At 41.3% G+C, this 15,299-nt stretch overlaps 1 protein-coding gene across 1 annotated transcript in view; it reads left to right on the top strand.

The window, feature by feature from the left end:
- Positions 1 to 15,299, top strand: part of cacna1ea (calcium channel, voltage-dependent, R type, alpha 1E subunit a) — a gene marked incomplete at both ends in the record, with an annotated part of 170,276 nt that overhangs the window by 141,944 nt on the left and 13,033 nt on the right. The window contains 11 exons of the mRNA XM_080727814.1: positions 2,388 to 2,447; positions 3,211 to 3,329; positions 4,013 to 4,109; positions 5,443 to 5,603; positions 7,666 to 7,803; positions 9,089 to 9,290; positions 10,198 to 10,362; positions 12,796 to 12,906; positions 13,013 to 13,096; positions 13,911 to 14,096; positions 14,644 to 14,735. Of these exons, the coding sequence (XP_080583940.1) occupies positions 2,388 to 2,447; positions 3,211 to 3,329; positions 4,013 to 4,109; positions 5,443 to 5,603; positions 7,666 to 7,803; positions 9,089 to 9,290; positions 10,198 to 10,362; positions 12,796 to 12,906; positions 13,013 to 13,096; positions 13,911 to 14,096; positions 14,644 to 14,735 (1,415 nt within the window). The remainder of the gene's footprint in view (positions 1 to 2,387; positions 2,448 to 3,210; positions 3,330 to 4,012; positions 4,110 to 5,442; positions 5,604 to 7,665; positions 7,804 to 9,088; positions 9,291 to 10,197; positions 10,363 to 12,795; positions 12,907 to 13,012; positions 13,097 to 13,910; positions 14,097 to 14,643; positions 14,736 to 15,299) is intronic.

Raw genomic sequence — 15,299 nt, 5'->3', positions numbered from 1 at the left:
TTCTTAGCCATAGATACTGTACCTCCCACTGTGTAGATAAAGTAGTGGGAATTTCCTTAGAAGGCTTTGCTGAGGACCCCTGATGTGACTGAATTGATGAGACGAATGAAGTTAGGATACAATGAGCTTGGATGCTTCTAAGCAGAACACATCCAATCATACTATTTCATGTTCTCATCATGGAGGAGGTTTGTCATTGCCACTAGCAGCAAAGCAGTGAAATAAATGAAGGTCACACAGATACAATAATGGAACTAAATCAAAGAGCAAACACTTCTCAAGAAAATTATCTAATTGGGTTGCATACTAGAGACAAAATAACTAATCAACCAAAGAACTATTTTTTTTTACAGAGGTTCGCCCCGCTGGTCAGTAAAAATACTTTGAAGACTCTAGAAAGAGCACTCATTCAGCCCCACTTTAACTATAGAGTCCATTGTATGGTATCGCAGCCCCTCAAAGGCCATAAAAACAAGCCTCCTAACAGCCCAAAACAAACTCCAAACTGGTAAAAAAAAAAAAAAGACAAAGCCTATTCTTACCTCCCCCTGACCTTTCTACAGTAAATACAATTTATTTTGTTTTCCGACTGTCTTATAATGATATTATCTGCATATTACTGTGTTCTATTTGTCTGTCATTGCGACCGTCAGGGAGCAGTTTACTATGAAAACCTCCACCGGCCGTCCGTCCGTCCGTCCGTCCGTCCGTCCGTCACACGTCACACGTGACCATCAACAAACGTCACACCTTTGTTGATGTTTAAATCGAAGAGTCTTGGTCAAATACTTCTGTTGGTTTCTGCACTGATCATTTATACAATTCAGCTGTGTTTGCTCGTGTCATCATGATGAGGTCATAAATCAGCCATGCCCAAATATAGATTTTACGGGTTTACATGCTTACTCAGTTATTCGTTATGTGAAAGTCCTATGACGTCTATGATATCTGACATCATCATACATACATTCCCTTTTATGCCCATAAATGGAGATCCCCTCTGTAGAACCAGCCACTGACATCACTGTAATGTCAGGGGAACCAAATCCCTTTTATGCCCATATATGGAGATCCCTGTGATGCCAGGGGAACCAAATCCCTTTTATGCCCATATATGGAGATATGGAGATCCCCGTGTTGCCAGGGTAACCAAATCCATTTTATGCCCATATATGGAGATCCCTGTGATGCCAGGGGAACCAAATCCCTTTTACGCCTATATATGGAGATCCCTTATGTCATCAATATTAAGCCCATATCTGTGAATATCTTTGGGTACCAGATGTCTCCATATATGGTTAAATGGTCCGATATACATCACTGGCCAGAAGACCAAGAAATGGTGCAACCTCGCCCTTTGCTTTTCTCCCTTAGGCATCTTACTGGTAGGTAGTTTAATGAGGAATGCAGTATGGTGGTAGGTAGGTAGTTATGGCCTTTGATGTAAGATTTTCACTTTCTAGGATAACTATATTTGCTATTCCCAGATGATGCCCTTTTAGGGTACCCCTCATGCCCATATATGGAGATCCCCAGGCTTTACTAATTAACATAAGTTTTATGCCCATATATGGAGATCATTGTCCCAATGTCATCAGATACATGGGCATAAATGGACACAGGCAAACTAGATGGGCTGTATGGATATCCAGATGTGTGATGTAAGTGTTTTATTCCAAATGTGGCACCCCACAGACATATTTCCAGAAACAAAATCCCTTTCATGCCCATATATGGAGATTTCTGATGTCATCAATCCCAGGCCCTGTAAAAAACATGGTTGCTATGGTAAACAGTTGGTTGCTAGGGTAAACAGTTGGTTGCTAGGGTAAGAAAACATGGTTGCTATGGTAAACAATTGGTTGCTAGGGTAAACAGTTGGTTGCTAGGGTAAAAAAAACATGGTTGCTGTGGTAAAAAGTTGGTTGCTAGGGTAAACAGTTGGTTGCTAAGGTAAAAAACATGGTTGCTATGGTAAACAGTTGGTTAGTAGGGTAAACCTTCAATGATTTTGACATCTTGTTACTAATCTGTCGGTAGATAATGCCGGTCTTATATAAGGGTCATTTGTGTACGGTGTGATGTCATACTGATGTCAGCAGTGTGACAGGAGATAAGCGACCAACGGTCGCTTATCTCCCGATTAGGGAGTCTTACTGGTTTATTGTTTAAAAAGGACCCCAATTTAAACAAGCCAAATGCTTTCTTGTGTTTTTTATCCTTTTAGTTGACCTTGTACCTGTGAACTGTACTGTCCTGTATCTTTTCCTATGCAAACCTTTAATACAATCTTCAATCAGTCAATCAATCAATCAATCAATCAATCAATCAATCACATGCTCACTTTCTGTCTCTCTTTCATTCTGTTTCACTCTCTGATTTACCAGGTTCTGCGGTATTTTGATTACGTGTTCACTGGGGTCTTCACCTTTGAAATGATAATAAAAGTGAGTAACCATTAGTTACATTATTAACTTAAATACATTACATAACTGCTCTATTACAGTTCTGAACTCAGTTCCTCTGATATGACGTGGTGTATTCTGTACATAAAGCGAAGGCTTGAATCTGACCAATCCCAATTTTGTAGAGACCCTAACCCATCGATTACCAATTTGAGAAAAGATATATAATAATAAACTTGACTTAAACTTCATGATCATTTTTATTTTAATTGAAGGTAGGGTAAGTGATATGTTATGGTCAAATCAAGAGGTTTTTGTTTAAAGCTTAAAGCACTATATTCTGATTATTCGATGGTTCAATAACTGCGGTCTCTCCAGCTCAGGAGATACATTTTCAGATGTGTTAGGGTTGTCAGCTTAAAATTTATATTGTTCCAGTTCCAGTTTTGTCTGCTCATTTCTTTGAGTCATCACTTCCAATTTGTTTATCTTGTATGAGTTATCTCTCCATAAAATGCAAAAATCAATGGTTACTATCAAAATTAAAACTTATTTTAACAAAGAAATATCTCTTTCCCTTCCTTTAATTATATATAAAAACATATAAAATACACACATGAACTGAACTTTATTTTATTTTATTATTTGGTGTAGCCGTCTGAGAACCTAGGCTGCTAATACCGCCTAACAGCGTGTAACTTTCATTTCCATTTCCTGTCAGTCCTCTACTGTAACTCCATTAATAGAGCCAGAAAAAGGCCCAAAAAATAACTTTACAAATTACATTTTACTTCATCATCCACAGATGATTGACCAGGGTTTGGTCCTCCATGATGGCGCCTACTTCAGAGACCTGTGGAACATTCTAGATTTCATCGTGGTGATTGGAGCACTGGTGGCCTTCGCTCTCACGTCAGTCACATGGCTCTTTGCAGTGGTTTACTTAAGTAAAATTAGCCATATACCACACGTAAAAAGACTCTGTTACAAGTAAAAGGCCTTAATAAAAGGGTGTATTAAACCTTTTACTTGACTAAAAGTACAAATGTTATGGCATCCAAATGTACAGTGCTCACATTTCTTTTAACATTAACAGATGAATAACTGTTGATATGCTTGTCCTTCTCTCTGCCTTTTTGTCTACATCTGTGGATGGATGGTGGTCCTGTGGGAATGACCGGCAGCAATGTGATGGGGTAAGACCACAAGAAATCTACCTTCCTCATTAATATGTTCGTCAAACCTGTAGGAGATATGCTGTAGTATTCTGTCATTCAGTACAATGGCAAACAAATGAAGCAATGGAAAAGTATTGTACACAATAAGTTGATAAATATCTAAATAGTACATAATCTGTGTTGAATCAGTGTGATGAAAATATTACTGAGTACTAAACAATGGATTGTTTGTGCACTTGGCCAACTAACTAAACTAAGCCTCTGTAAGATGAACTATAGAAACATATTCGTTTGTGCAAATTGTGAAATAAAATGGTGTCCAGACTGTCCACTGTCTTGGGAAATGTAACAATAATAATGTAAACTGAATAACTATAATTACAGCGGTGAAATTGCATAATGCTAACTGTGTATGTGTTTCCTTCACAGTAACAACAAGGGACGGGACATTAAGACCATCAAATCTCTTCGAGTTCTGCGTGTTCTCAGACCTCTGAAGACTATTAAGAGACTTCCCAAACTCAAGGTCAGTGAAGTCCATGTCCATTTACACTGTAAAAAGTTTCCCAGTTACAGAAACCTTTTTCCTGCATTATGAACTACCCAATTTGATGATACTGACAGTCTCAAGTCTCCTCTTGTGTGTGTTTTAGGCCTTACAGTAAGTGTGCAGACTGTGCACAGCAGTAAAATCCTCCGTGTTAACTCTGGGAATGCACAAATCCATTTGGTTACATTTGTGCACTCCCAGAGTTACAAATGGATAAATTCACACTGAGGAATTTTACTGTGTGGTTTATCATACGTTAGATCTTCACAGGCTGTTGATGTTCACTAGGACAGATGCCATTACAAATACATGCATAGCATACACATACACATACACCTACGCTCAATATACTCTGTGGCACTGGGCACACATGCACATTGGACATTGCACAGGCACACGCACACACACACGCACACGCACACGCACGCACGCACGCACGCACGCACGCACGCACGCACGCACGCACGCACGCACGCACGCACGCACGCACACACACACACACACACACACACACACCAATTCGCTCAACACCTTCTGTCTTCTGAGCCATATTTTATGAATCTGGTATGAGTGAGAGGACTACATGTAACAGGTAAGAAGAGGTGATAAAATGAGAGCACGGAGCATGAAGACATGCTGTCAGGTCTGGCGTCCGCCGACATCACACCTAGTGCCTCTGGTGAGCTGAGCCGAGAGGAGAGGAGAGGAGAGGATAGGGGAGGAGAGGAGAGGAGAGGAGAGGAGAGGAGAGGAGAGGAGAGGAGAGGAGAGGAGAGGAGAAAGAAGAATAGGAGAGCATAAAAGGAGAGAGGTGCAGCTGTCAGTGAGGCAGGAAATGAAATGGGCTGATAAAAGAAAAGACTGTGTGAGGGAATGTGATACCAGGTGCACGTCAAGCAAGCGTGACTTTTACAGCACGTTCACGAATCACAACTATATTTGATATGGAGTCGTTGCAGAGATAAACGTTTCAGAGCCACTGAATGTAAATATCACTCAGGAGAATAGTAGTCAGGGAACAGGATGGATTCTAAAGCTTGGCCTTTAAGATTGGATGTACTTTCTTATCTACAGCACCTTAGCATAGTAAGTTGCATAGTGTTAACAGGTAACAGACAAACTCAAAAGTCTCAAGGAATAAGATAATACCAAGTGCAGCATTCCTGTCGCTCTGTTAACTCATCCACTGCCAGAGTAAATACATTTAAAAAGCCCATTCTAATTAACTTTCTTCGAACTAGAAAACCAAGAGTACAAAGGGCTTTCTGACCGTACGGTGTGGATTTCTATACCCTATCTTCTCACCCAGGCGGTGTTTGACTGTGTAGTCACGTCTTTGAAGAACGTCTTCAATATCCTGATCGTCTACAAACTCTTCATGTTCATCTTTGCCGTCATCGCAGTGCAGCTCTTCAAGGGGAAGTTTTTCTATTGCACAGATGGCTCAAAGGATACAGAAAAGGACTGTCAGTGAGTGTCTGTCTGTCATTCGAAATCATCCATGCCTCTGCTAGTGCTTTTGATATCACCCCCCTCTGGTCATTCATTTGTATCACTGGTGGGGATATGTGTTATTCCTACAGCTAGTAAGACTGAATTAATACAACCTTTTGGGAAATGTTCTCTGTATGATACTGTATGTTTTATATTTATATTTGATGATATCACACTTTAGCTGTTTAACCCATTTAACCATTTTTGAATATTATTAAAAAATTTGCCTACAAAAACAAATATGTTGCTAGATACTGTACATGTACTGTAATACACTAAAATGTGTTCCCGGCCTGAATGGGAATCTACAGTATGTTAATCCCATTAACAATTTTGCTGCCATTTTAAACATAGCTGTAGTAAGCAGCTGCCAAATTGTCCTTACCTTTTAACTCATTCTGTGCCTATCCCGAACATGTTCGGGATATGTTCAATCCAAAACAATTTTTTTTTTATTAATTGACTTACCCTGAGCTGCTTGTAGAGCCGTGGGTGGTCCTGGCTCGTCCTACGCTAGCCAGCTAGCCATTTTACATGGTCCGACGATATATTCCATTAAAAATGGTTTAAAATACATTTTTGAGACCCCCAATGTTCACCGAATGTTCAGCGCCGCTTCCGGAACGTAGTCCAGTGTGCCTATCCCGAACATGTTCGTGATTTTTAATGAAATGAATAAAATGATCCGAGGCCTTCTGAAGCCTGGGCCTAAATGTAAAATCCAGTGGTCCAAATCCTGGGGAAGCCATGCCGGCCGTGAGCCGCGAACGTAGCCGCGAATCGCCGCCGAATCCAATGAAAAACCACATCTTTGGAGGCCCATATCTCTGGATTGTGTTTTTAGGGATGTGGCGCGAGGTTTATTTACGGCGAAATCGCCGAAAAATGATCTTTAAAATGACAAAATGGGAATAGCTATTCTGTTAGCATTATCATCCGGGACCTTTCCATGACGTGCACGAACGTGAGCACGCGCGTCACTGCAACGTGAGCCCCGGGATGCTAATGCAGTCCCCTATGGGAGAAAGTCTGGCATTCTTTGGTGCCCTCTAGGGGCTGGCACTGGAAGCGTTAACGTGGGCACGCGCACGCATCGTGCACAATCTGTGCGCGACTCATCTAGTAGACGTGTAGACTTGGTGACAGCTTTCGAATAAAAAAAAACCCCATTGAAATAGACATATCCGTTGCCACGCTGTATCCCTGCTTATCCGCCAGTGTTTACATGAAAAAACATTGAAAAAAGCCAGCTGTGCGAAATAAAGTTTCCAAACGCAAAAATCGGATCGAAAAACGAGCTTTCCATCGCCGAGTAGCTTCCTCTTCTGTTACAATGTAAACCAACAGAGGCGGGACTATGGCCCAGGCGCAGACCGGATACGGAAAGCTAGATCCGGTCCAGACCGGAAATGACCGGATACAGTTAGGGGGGCGGGCCTAAAGAGCCAGAATCAGCGAAAATCAGCGATAATACTTTTAATCCTTTCATAATGATTAAAGCTAATTAAACTTCCGGGATCGACGGGCATGGCACCGCGGGAAATCTCCGGTTTCGGCGGGGATCGCAGAGTATGAGTTAACCCTGGCCCTATTTGGGTACATTTTCTTTTCGTCAAAATAGCAGTTTAGTCAGGAACACTCACATCAAAGTAGATTCAACCATTTATTGCAACAAATGGAATACAGTTAAACTTGGCGTTTAAGGGCTCTGCGTTCGGAGATGTTCCATGAATTGGACAAGGCAGCTAAGCAGCAGCGGATCTGAGGCTTCAGATCCAAGACAAGCAGAGCCATAGTGAATTCAAGCCGTATTTAAAGGAGCCTCTGATTGGATTATGACAGTGTGATGTAATGATCAGCAGATCTGTGATCTGACTGACAGCTGATTACAGCTGAGGCAGGCAAAATTCACATGTCCTGCATAAACTATGCTTCATTTCTACTGGCTCACAACACATCAGAGATGGTAGCTTATCGTGAGCTTGTAGTCTAAAAGCCAAATGTCTCAATGTTCTACTCCTTACTTTTGCTCCTTCAGGGGTTACTACATCGACTACGGGAAGGACAAGAAGGAGGTGAAGAGGAGGGACTGGAAGAGACAAGAGTTCCACTATGACAACGTCATCTGGGCTCTGCTCACTCTCTTTACTGTGTCCACCGGAGAGGGATGGCCTCAGTGAGTCATAGGCACACCGCTGGATGAATTAGAATTTCATCTGGATGACAAAATACAGTTGGTTTGGCCAAAATAAGCTTTGAATGTTCATTAGTATTAAATAACAAACTGTTGAATGTTCAGCTGTTTACCGTTTACTGTTTTATGACCTACTGTTCAAGACATACTACAGACCAAAACATAAAGCGGGCTGGTATAGTACCACCATTAGGGTGATTTTAAAAAATTGCTTAGCCTACTGGTTGTATGCATGAAAGGTTTGGCACACACAGACACAAACACAATCAACATGTACATGAGTGCAGCATTAGTTAAATTATGTACAAAGGAATGTATGCAGAGGAATAAAATACAAACTCCTCTGAATGCCAGATTGGTACTGGAACCCACATCAACCAAATAAACAACACTTCTGACCCTCAGTAGTTTGGACAAGACCTATATATGATTGATGGTTGGTTGGACTGCCAACAACAGTGTAGAGCATGTGCTTATTGATGATCTTGGCTGAGGTCGGCTGCGGCATGTTTGACGTGTTTGACATTCGCCTGTGCCCACTGCTAAATTGTCTATCTGCTCAGATATCTGCCTGCCATCTGGCCAAACCATAAGATAACATCTTCAGACTGATGACTCCCAAGGTGCGGAGCGGAGCGGACCTTCAAGCCAAGTAGCATTACTTATATGTATAGGGTTAGTATAGTCAGAGTATACTGTCACAGGCAGTGGTGGAAAAATATTTTAAGTATATATTTTAAGTAAAGTATACATGGACATTATATTTCTTTTCAACACATATTAAACCTGCACCTTGACATAAAAACAGAGATTACACACATTTATCGATAGACCAAGAGTACTGTAGCTATATGGACTGGAAAAGTAATTAAACTCTTTTTCATTTTCCTTCTTAAAATTGCTAAATACAAGGCACAAATACTTAGTTTCCATACAATCAATTAATTGCACTGCAAAACGATTCGATACCAATTATCTGCATTGTAAAACGAAACCGATAAGATACAAAGCCAAAACCGTACGATTTGCTTTTGCACATCAATATAGTAGATCATTGCAAATTAAAATTGCATTGGCGGAATGGGGAATCCGATCCGAGATATAGTGTAGTAGAAGTAAAATGTATAGGAAATTGGAATTACTCAAGTAAAGTACATATACCTCAAAATTGTACTTAAGTACAGTACTTAAGTAAATATACTTACACCACTTATTTTACTTTACACCACTCTATTATTCTTAGTCTTATCTTCCATTGCTCCTCCAGGGTTCTGCAGCACTCTGTTGACGTGACTGAGGAGGACAGGGGTCCCAGCCGAGGCAACAGGATGGAGATGTCTATCTTCTATGTCATCTACTTTGTTGTCTTCCCTTTCTTCTTTGTCAACATCTTCGTGGCACTCATCATCATCACGTTCCAGGAGCAGGGGGATAAGATGATGGAGGAGTGCAGCCTGGAGAAGAATGAGGTGATGGGGATAGATGAGAGGCGGGGAAACACTCTGTCTCGGTTCCGTCTCTTTCTGTCTGTCACTATGTTCCTGAATCACGCACCCTCACTCACAAACTGACCACCACACAGACTGACAGACAAAGAAGATTTGTATGACGATTCATAACATAAAGTGCTTATTGTGGCTCTTAAAAGTGAAATGCTAACGTTTTCTTTCTCATTTCAAAACTTCAAACACTTTGGCGGTAAGCCACAACCGACGATAGTGAGGTGGACAGGTTATAGTATGCGTGTTAGCTATCATCATGTCACCTAGGTGGAATGTAACACACACATTACAGTGACCCTGGCTGCCTGAATCATGGCTAAACTCTGCTCTCCCAGGACTGACAACTGCTGACAGCAGTTTCTGTAACGAGCCTGCAAGTCTTATGGGAACTCCAGTTTAACAGACCGAAAAAACATCACATCACATGTAACATACCTCTGCTAATGCTGACCTGTAGGATATCTCCCAGAAGTGTAGTTCATCCCACTTCAAGGATGAAGCACTTTCTTATGTCTTTATTTACAAATGAGTTGCTTCACACTAACATTTGTCTCTTATCACTGTCTGTCCTTTATTTATATATTTTTTAAGCTGAAATCGCTGTCTACTGTATATTGTTCAGACAAAACCGATGACTTACCCCGGATTCCAGAGAATCCCAAAGAACCCTGTCAGGACAAACAATAAAGTAGGAGATTGTCACTGCCATAGTTTTGCATTGGCTGTTCAGACTTATTTATACTTAGTCGCATGCTGTGTTGTGCATTGAAAATAGGAGTGAGTACAAACTCACAATACTTTTTGCTGCAACTGCAAGTGTAACTAAGGCTTTACGTGTGTAATTCTTTCTGTCCTGTTCTGTCTCTACTTTCAGAGGGCTTGCATAGACTTTGCCATCGGAGCCAAGCCTCTGACCCGTTACATGCCCCAGAACCGACACACTTTCCAGTATCGTCTGTGGCACTTTGTGGTGTCGCCCTCATTTGAGTACACTGTCCTGGCAATGATCGCTCTCAACACTATTGTTCTAATGATGAAGGTGAGGATGCTCTACAATTGTTGATAAAAAGTCTCTGAGAAAATCCTCTTTTCTCTGTTGTGACTACTACAAGTAACAGAAGGACTGCACATTAAAAAAAAGAGTGTTAATTTAACTCTGAGACTCGGAAGATGGACCCTGTCCACTCCAGTATTAAGCTAAAGTACGTAATTACGTAGTTACCCTTGGAACCAAAAATTCCAAATTCCAAATAAAAGTTTGAGCTTAACCTACAAAATTTGCTTATAAAGCACTAAAAAAATTGCATCTGCTCTAGTACACTAATATGTGCTACTAATTACTTTACTCTTTCATCTCTGTGTCTGTGGGTGTGGGGCCACCTCCCTCCCCAAACACACATGTGTTGATCTTTCACTGGGCACTGGCTGTTGACCTTTTTTTGAGCGGTGGTCACACCGTCTCCATAGCGTGGCCGTGTGTGTATCCGTGTGTGTCTGTCTGTCTGTCTGTCTGTCTGTCTGTCTGTCTGTCTGTCTGTCTGTCTGTAGCCTGAAGTACCTTTTTTGACCACACATGTTAAGGGAGGGGCGCTGTTGTTCAGGCCACTGAGGCCAGGCACACTCACACACATTCACATTCACACTCACATTCACGCCCGCCCGCACACACACACACACACACACACACACACACACACACACACACACACACACACACACACACACACACACACACACACACGCAGCCTCCACCGCTCAGTTCACACGAGTGTGATTTTTATTGCTCTTTTGCCCATGTTCATTCCTGGAACTAGCCTTTTTCTCAACCTCTGTTAGTTATACAGCCAGACCTACAGACCTACAGACAGGCAGACAGACGGATACAGGGTGACTCAGCCTGTATTAAATATTGATCTCTAATATCCAGGGGCCAGCTATTTAGCATTGACCTCATTAACTGTGACTGCTGCCCCAAACCCCCCAGAGGAATGGCTCCCTTTATAGTGACATAGATGAGAGTGTCTGTGGCTATTTATGGACCTAAAGGAATCTTCCATCAACCTGTAGCTCCACTGAGTGCTGGCTTGGTGATCAGGGCGCTCGTGTCACAGGACGGCACAGGCAGGTAGCATTGTGTGGAATCATCATATCAATGCTTGAAATAGAAACAATAGGAGCTAAGGAGTAGGGCTGTCACAATTATTACATAGGCCTAATCGTCTAATCGCAATTATTTGACATAATCGTGATTATTTGACATAATCATGATTATTTTTCATAATCGTTTCCATGTTGAAAAATCTTCATATATTTTTTTAAAAGTAAAAAATAGTGGAAATAGCAAATATTCAAGCTCACAACGTGTCGCATCACAACGCGTTGTGAGCTTGTAGATCGTCTATTTCCACAATCAATGTTATTTTTGGAGCTGTGTGAAACACAGGCTCCCTATACGTGGCTGTGTGGGTCTGTCTGTGTGTGTGTGTGTGTGTGTGTGTCTGTCTGTCTGTGTGTATGTAGCCTGAACTTCCTAAACTTCGGCACGCCACTAGTCCCACAGTTTTGCCACCACACACTCGCGCCATATGTCAAATCGACCGGCTTACTCGGGAATCGTGGGCTATTACTTTTCTAAGAGAAAGGTTCTATAGTTTAATTGATATTAATTTATTAGTGAATTAATTTTCCCCATTGACTTATAATGGGAATCGCAAAAACTCACATTCAATTATTTGTCTCTCGCAAACCATAGGGGCTAGAGTTTCAAGACTTGGAGAGGAGGTTCATAATGATTTCAAGGATTAAATAAAAAATAATTGTGTCATTTGGCCGCATGGTGGCGCCATAACACCCCACTTTACGTTTTGGCCTGTAACTCTTGAACCGTAGGTCGGAAAATTAAAAATATTTTTTCCCTGGATTCCTTGGGAATCCAGGGAAAAATAGGCCAAAAATAGGCCACCCCATATAGGCCACGCCCATTTGCGCCATGATAGATTTTCCGCCATCTTGAATTTTCTCCAAAACACACTTTTTGCTCCTTTTCCTACATATTTTCTTCAAATGTCACAAAAATCGGTACACATGATCCACACACACACACACACACACACACACACACACACACACACACACACACACACACAGCTCCACTTCACACGGGTGTGATTTTTTAATTATTAAGTTGTCAAATATGTCAGTAATTTCTTTGTATATTTAGGTTATGTGTCATATCTACCATGTGCAACTTCAAAGCCTAAAAGGCAAACAGGAATGTAATTGTCAACGACAAAAACACAATTAAATCGTTAATCGCAATTATTTGAGTGACAATGAATCGTCATGTAAAATGTCATAATCTTGACAGCCCTACTAAGGAGAAGGGTAACGTGATTTCTTATTAAGTGGCATTTTAATAATGAACAGTGTCTGTCGTTTGAAGTTTAATGTCTTCTTCCCGTTATGTTTCCAGTATTACTCTGCCCCACCAGCTTATGAGGCTGTACTGAAGCACCTGAACACAGCCTTCACTGTTCTCTTCTCAATCGAGTGTGTCCTCAAGATCATGGCCTTCGGCTTTCTGGTGAGAGGAACAGGCTCAGACTCAGTCTGCAGCCAAACTCAATTTCCTATCGTGACCATTGTGCGCCTGGCAATGGTCATCAATCACACCTACCCTCTTTCTGCAGAACTACTTTCGAGATACGTGGAACATTTTTGACTTCATCACTGTGTTGGGCAGCATTACTGAAATCGTGGTGGTGGATTTGCAGGTAATTATTGGATTAATAAGGTAAAATGTGACTGTAAAATGTCTTACAATAGACAGGTCTCTTAACGTGTAATATATGCTCTTGTTTTCGTTAGTTTTCTTTTCTTTCTCTCTACCTTTTGATCTCTACTCTACTTTCTTTCTTTCGTGCACATACACGTTAAATATTAAGTAACTAGTCCTCTGCCCGGGGGGTATGCACAGTATATGAGGGATTGAATGTAGGAGTCTCAGAAGTAATGTTGGAGAACCCAGAACGGTGCCCGTTGGGCAGAACAGTCACCATTGATGTCCAGTTGTGTAATACCTGTTTGTGATGTAGTTATTTTTCAGCATGCGGCTGTTACCATGGTGGCGACACTGTTTATTATCAGTGATGTCAGCATGCAGACAGATGGCGGACATCATCTCCAAATTTGTTTCAGCTTCGGCTGTTACCATGGTGGATGTCACCATGCTCATCGCAATACTTTTGGAGCCAAAAAATATCTGTTCCCGTGCATAGAAACCAATGGTAGAAGCCCCAGTCCTGATACTCCGCTGCTGTTCAATATATGACAATGGAAAGTTTTAATGAAATCAAAATGGTTTTGACTCAAATTGTCCTTGAGTTCTCAATGTTATGTGATGAGCATGCATGTTATTAGACTACCCAGGTGGTATATGGCAAGTTGGACTTTCAGCTCTACAAGAGAAATATGTAATTTCTGTTGAATGTTTCAATTATATCGCAGTATGTATCATACATGCAATGTCCCATGTGCTATGCTCTATTTTCTATAATCTATGTCCTTCCCTCTGCATCCTGCTCCCAGTCTGTTGATACGTTCAACATGAGTTTCCTGAAGTTGTTCCGAGCGGCCCGTCTGATCAAGCTGCTGAGACAGGGTTACACCATCCGCATCCTGCTGTGGACCTTCGTACAATCCTTCAAGGCCCTGCCTTATGTCTGCCTGCTCATCGCCATGCTGTTCTTCATCTATGCCATCATAGGCATGCAGGTCAGAAGGCGCGTGGGCAGACACGTGATGATTTATTGTGTTTTTTCCCCCTCTTGTGTGCTTTTAAATTGCGCTGATGCCTGTTGTGAGCCGGGTCTCTCTTGGAAAAGAGATTTTAAAACTCAATGGGATTTTTCCTGATTAAATGAAAGTTAAATAATGCCAGTCTATATTGTCTCTGTTGGGCAGAAACCTTGTATTTCCAAGTTTCAAATTTGTTATGTTTTTTCGTAAATACAAGACTGTCGCACAAAACTAGTGAAAATAGCCGATCTACAAGCACACAACACCTCGCGATCCGAGGCGTTGTGTGCTTGTAGATCGGCTATTTTCACTAGTTCAGATCATTTTTTAAATGATGAACCCAAAACGAACGGTTTTGGACATACAGGGTTTCCACCCGACAACGACGATATACTGTCTGAATATATTGTTTGGCTACTGTTTGGGGTTACTCTGTGTGTATGTACTGTATTGTATGTGTGCTATTGTGTCTATCAGTGTGTATTATGTACAGTACCTCTGTCTTTTTGTTTTTATGAATCAGGTGTTTGGGAACATTAAGCTGGATGAAGAGACTCATATCAATAAACACAACAACTTCAAGAGTTTCCTCGGTGCTCTGATGCTGCTCTTCAGGTAAGGTCACGTGCTCTTTCCATTTAATGCTGTTAGAAACACATTTCTAACAGACTAACCGATGTTTGTCCCCTGCAAACACATTTTTACTCTTGTACTCAGGCTGAATGCTCACCTGCTCAGTGTTGGATAGAATACAGATTTAGCTTGAGCATCAGTAAATGCAGAGAATGAATTTCAGCTATGTGCAAATGTACTAGGCACAGGCCAAAATAACAACCCGATACAGTACTGTACCTTCATATTTTTTCAAATTAAGATGAAAGACCTCCAGATTTCCAGCAGACATTCGGTAACATGCCACAACCACATGCATTTCAAAGTAACCAAGTTCTGGTATGTGCTCTGAATACTATTGGTTGCAATGTTGAGCTGAAGTAAAATGGACCCTTGAACTCAGAGAGTGTACAAATTGACTCAAATGGACCCTTATGGGTCTGTAACTCAGAGAGTGTTGAAATGGAACCTAATGAACCCATTTGTTTGCTTTTGTACTCTCTCAGATTTAAATTAACAATGGGGATTTTACATTTTACTGTGTAGCTGAAGGACAATCCTATGTAC

This window comes from Nannobrachium achirus (genome assembly GCF_963921795.1).
Source record: "Nannobrachium achirus genome assembly, chromosome: 1".
NCBI lineage: Eukaryota > Metazoa > Chordata > Actinopteri > Myctophiformes > Myctophidae > Nannobrachium > Nannobrachium achirus.
The sequence above is the reverse complement of the archived record's forward strand: the minus strand, read 5'-3'. Positions and strand labels throughout refer to the sequence as shown.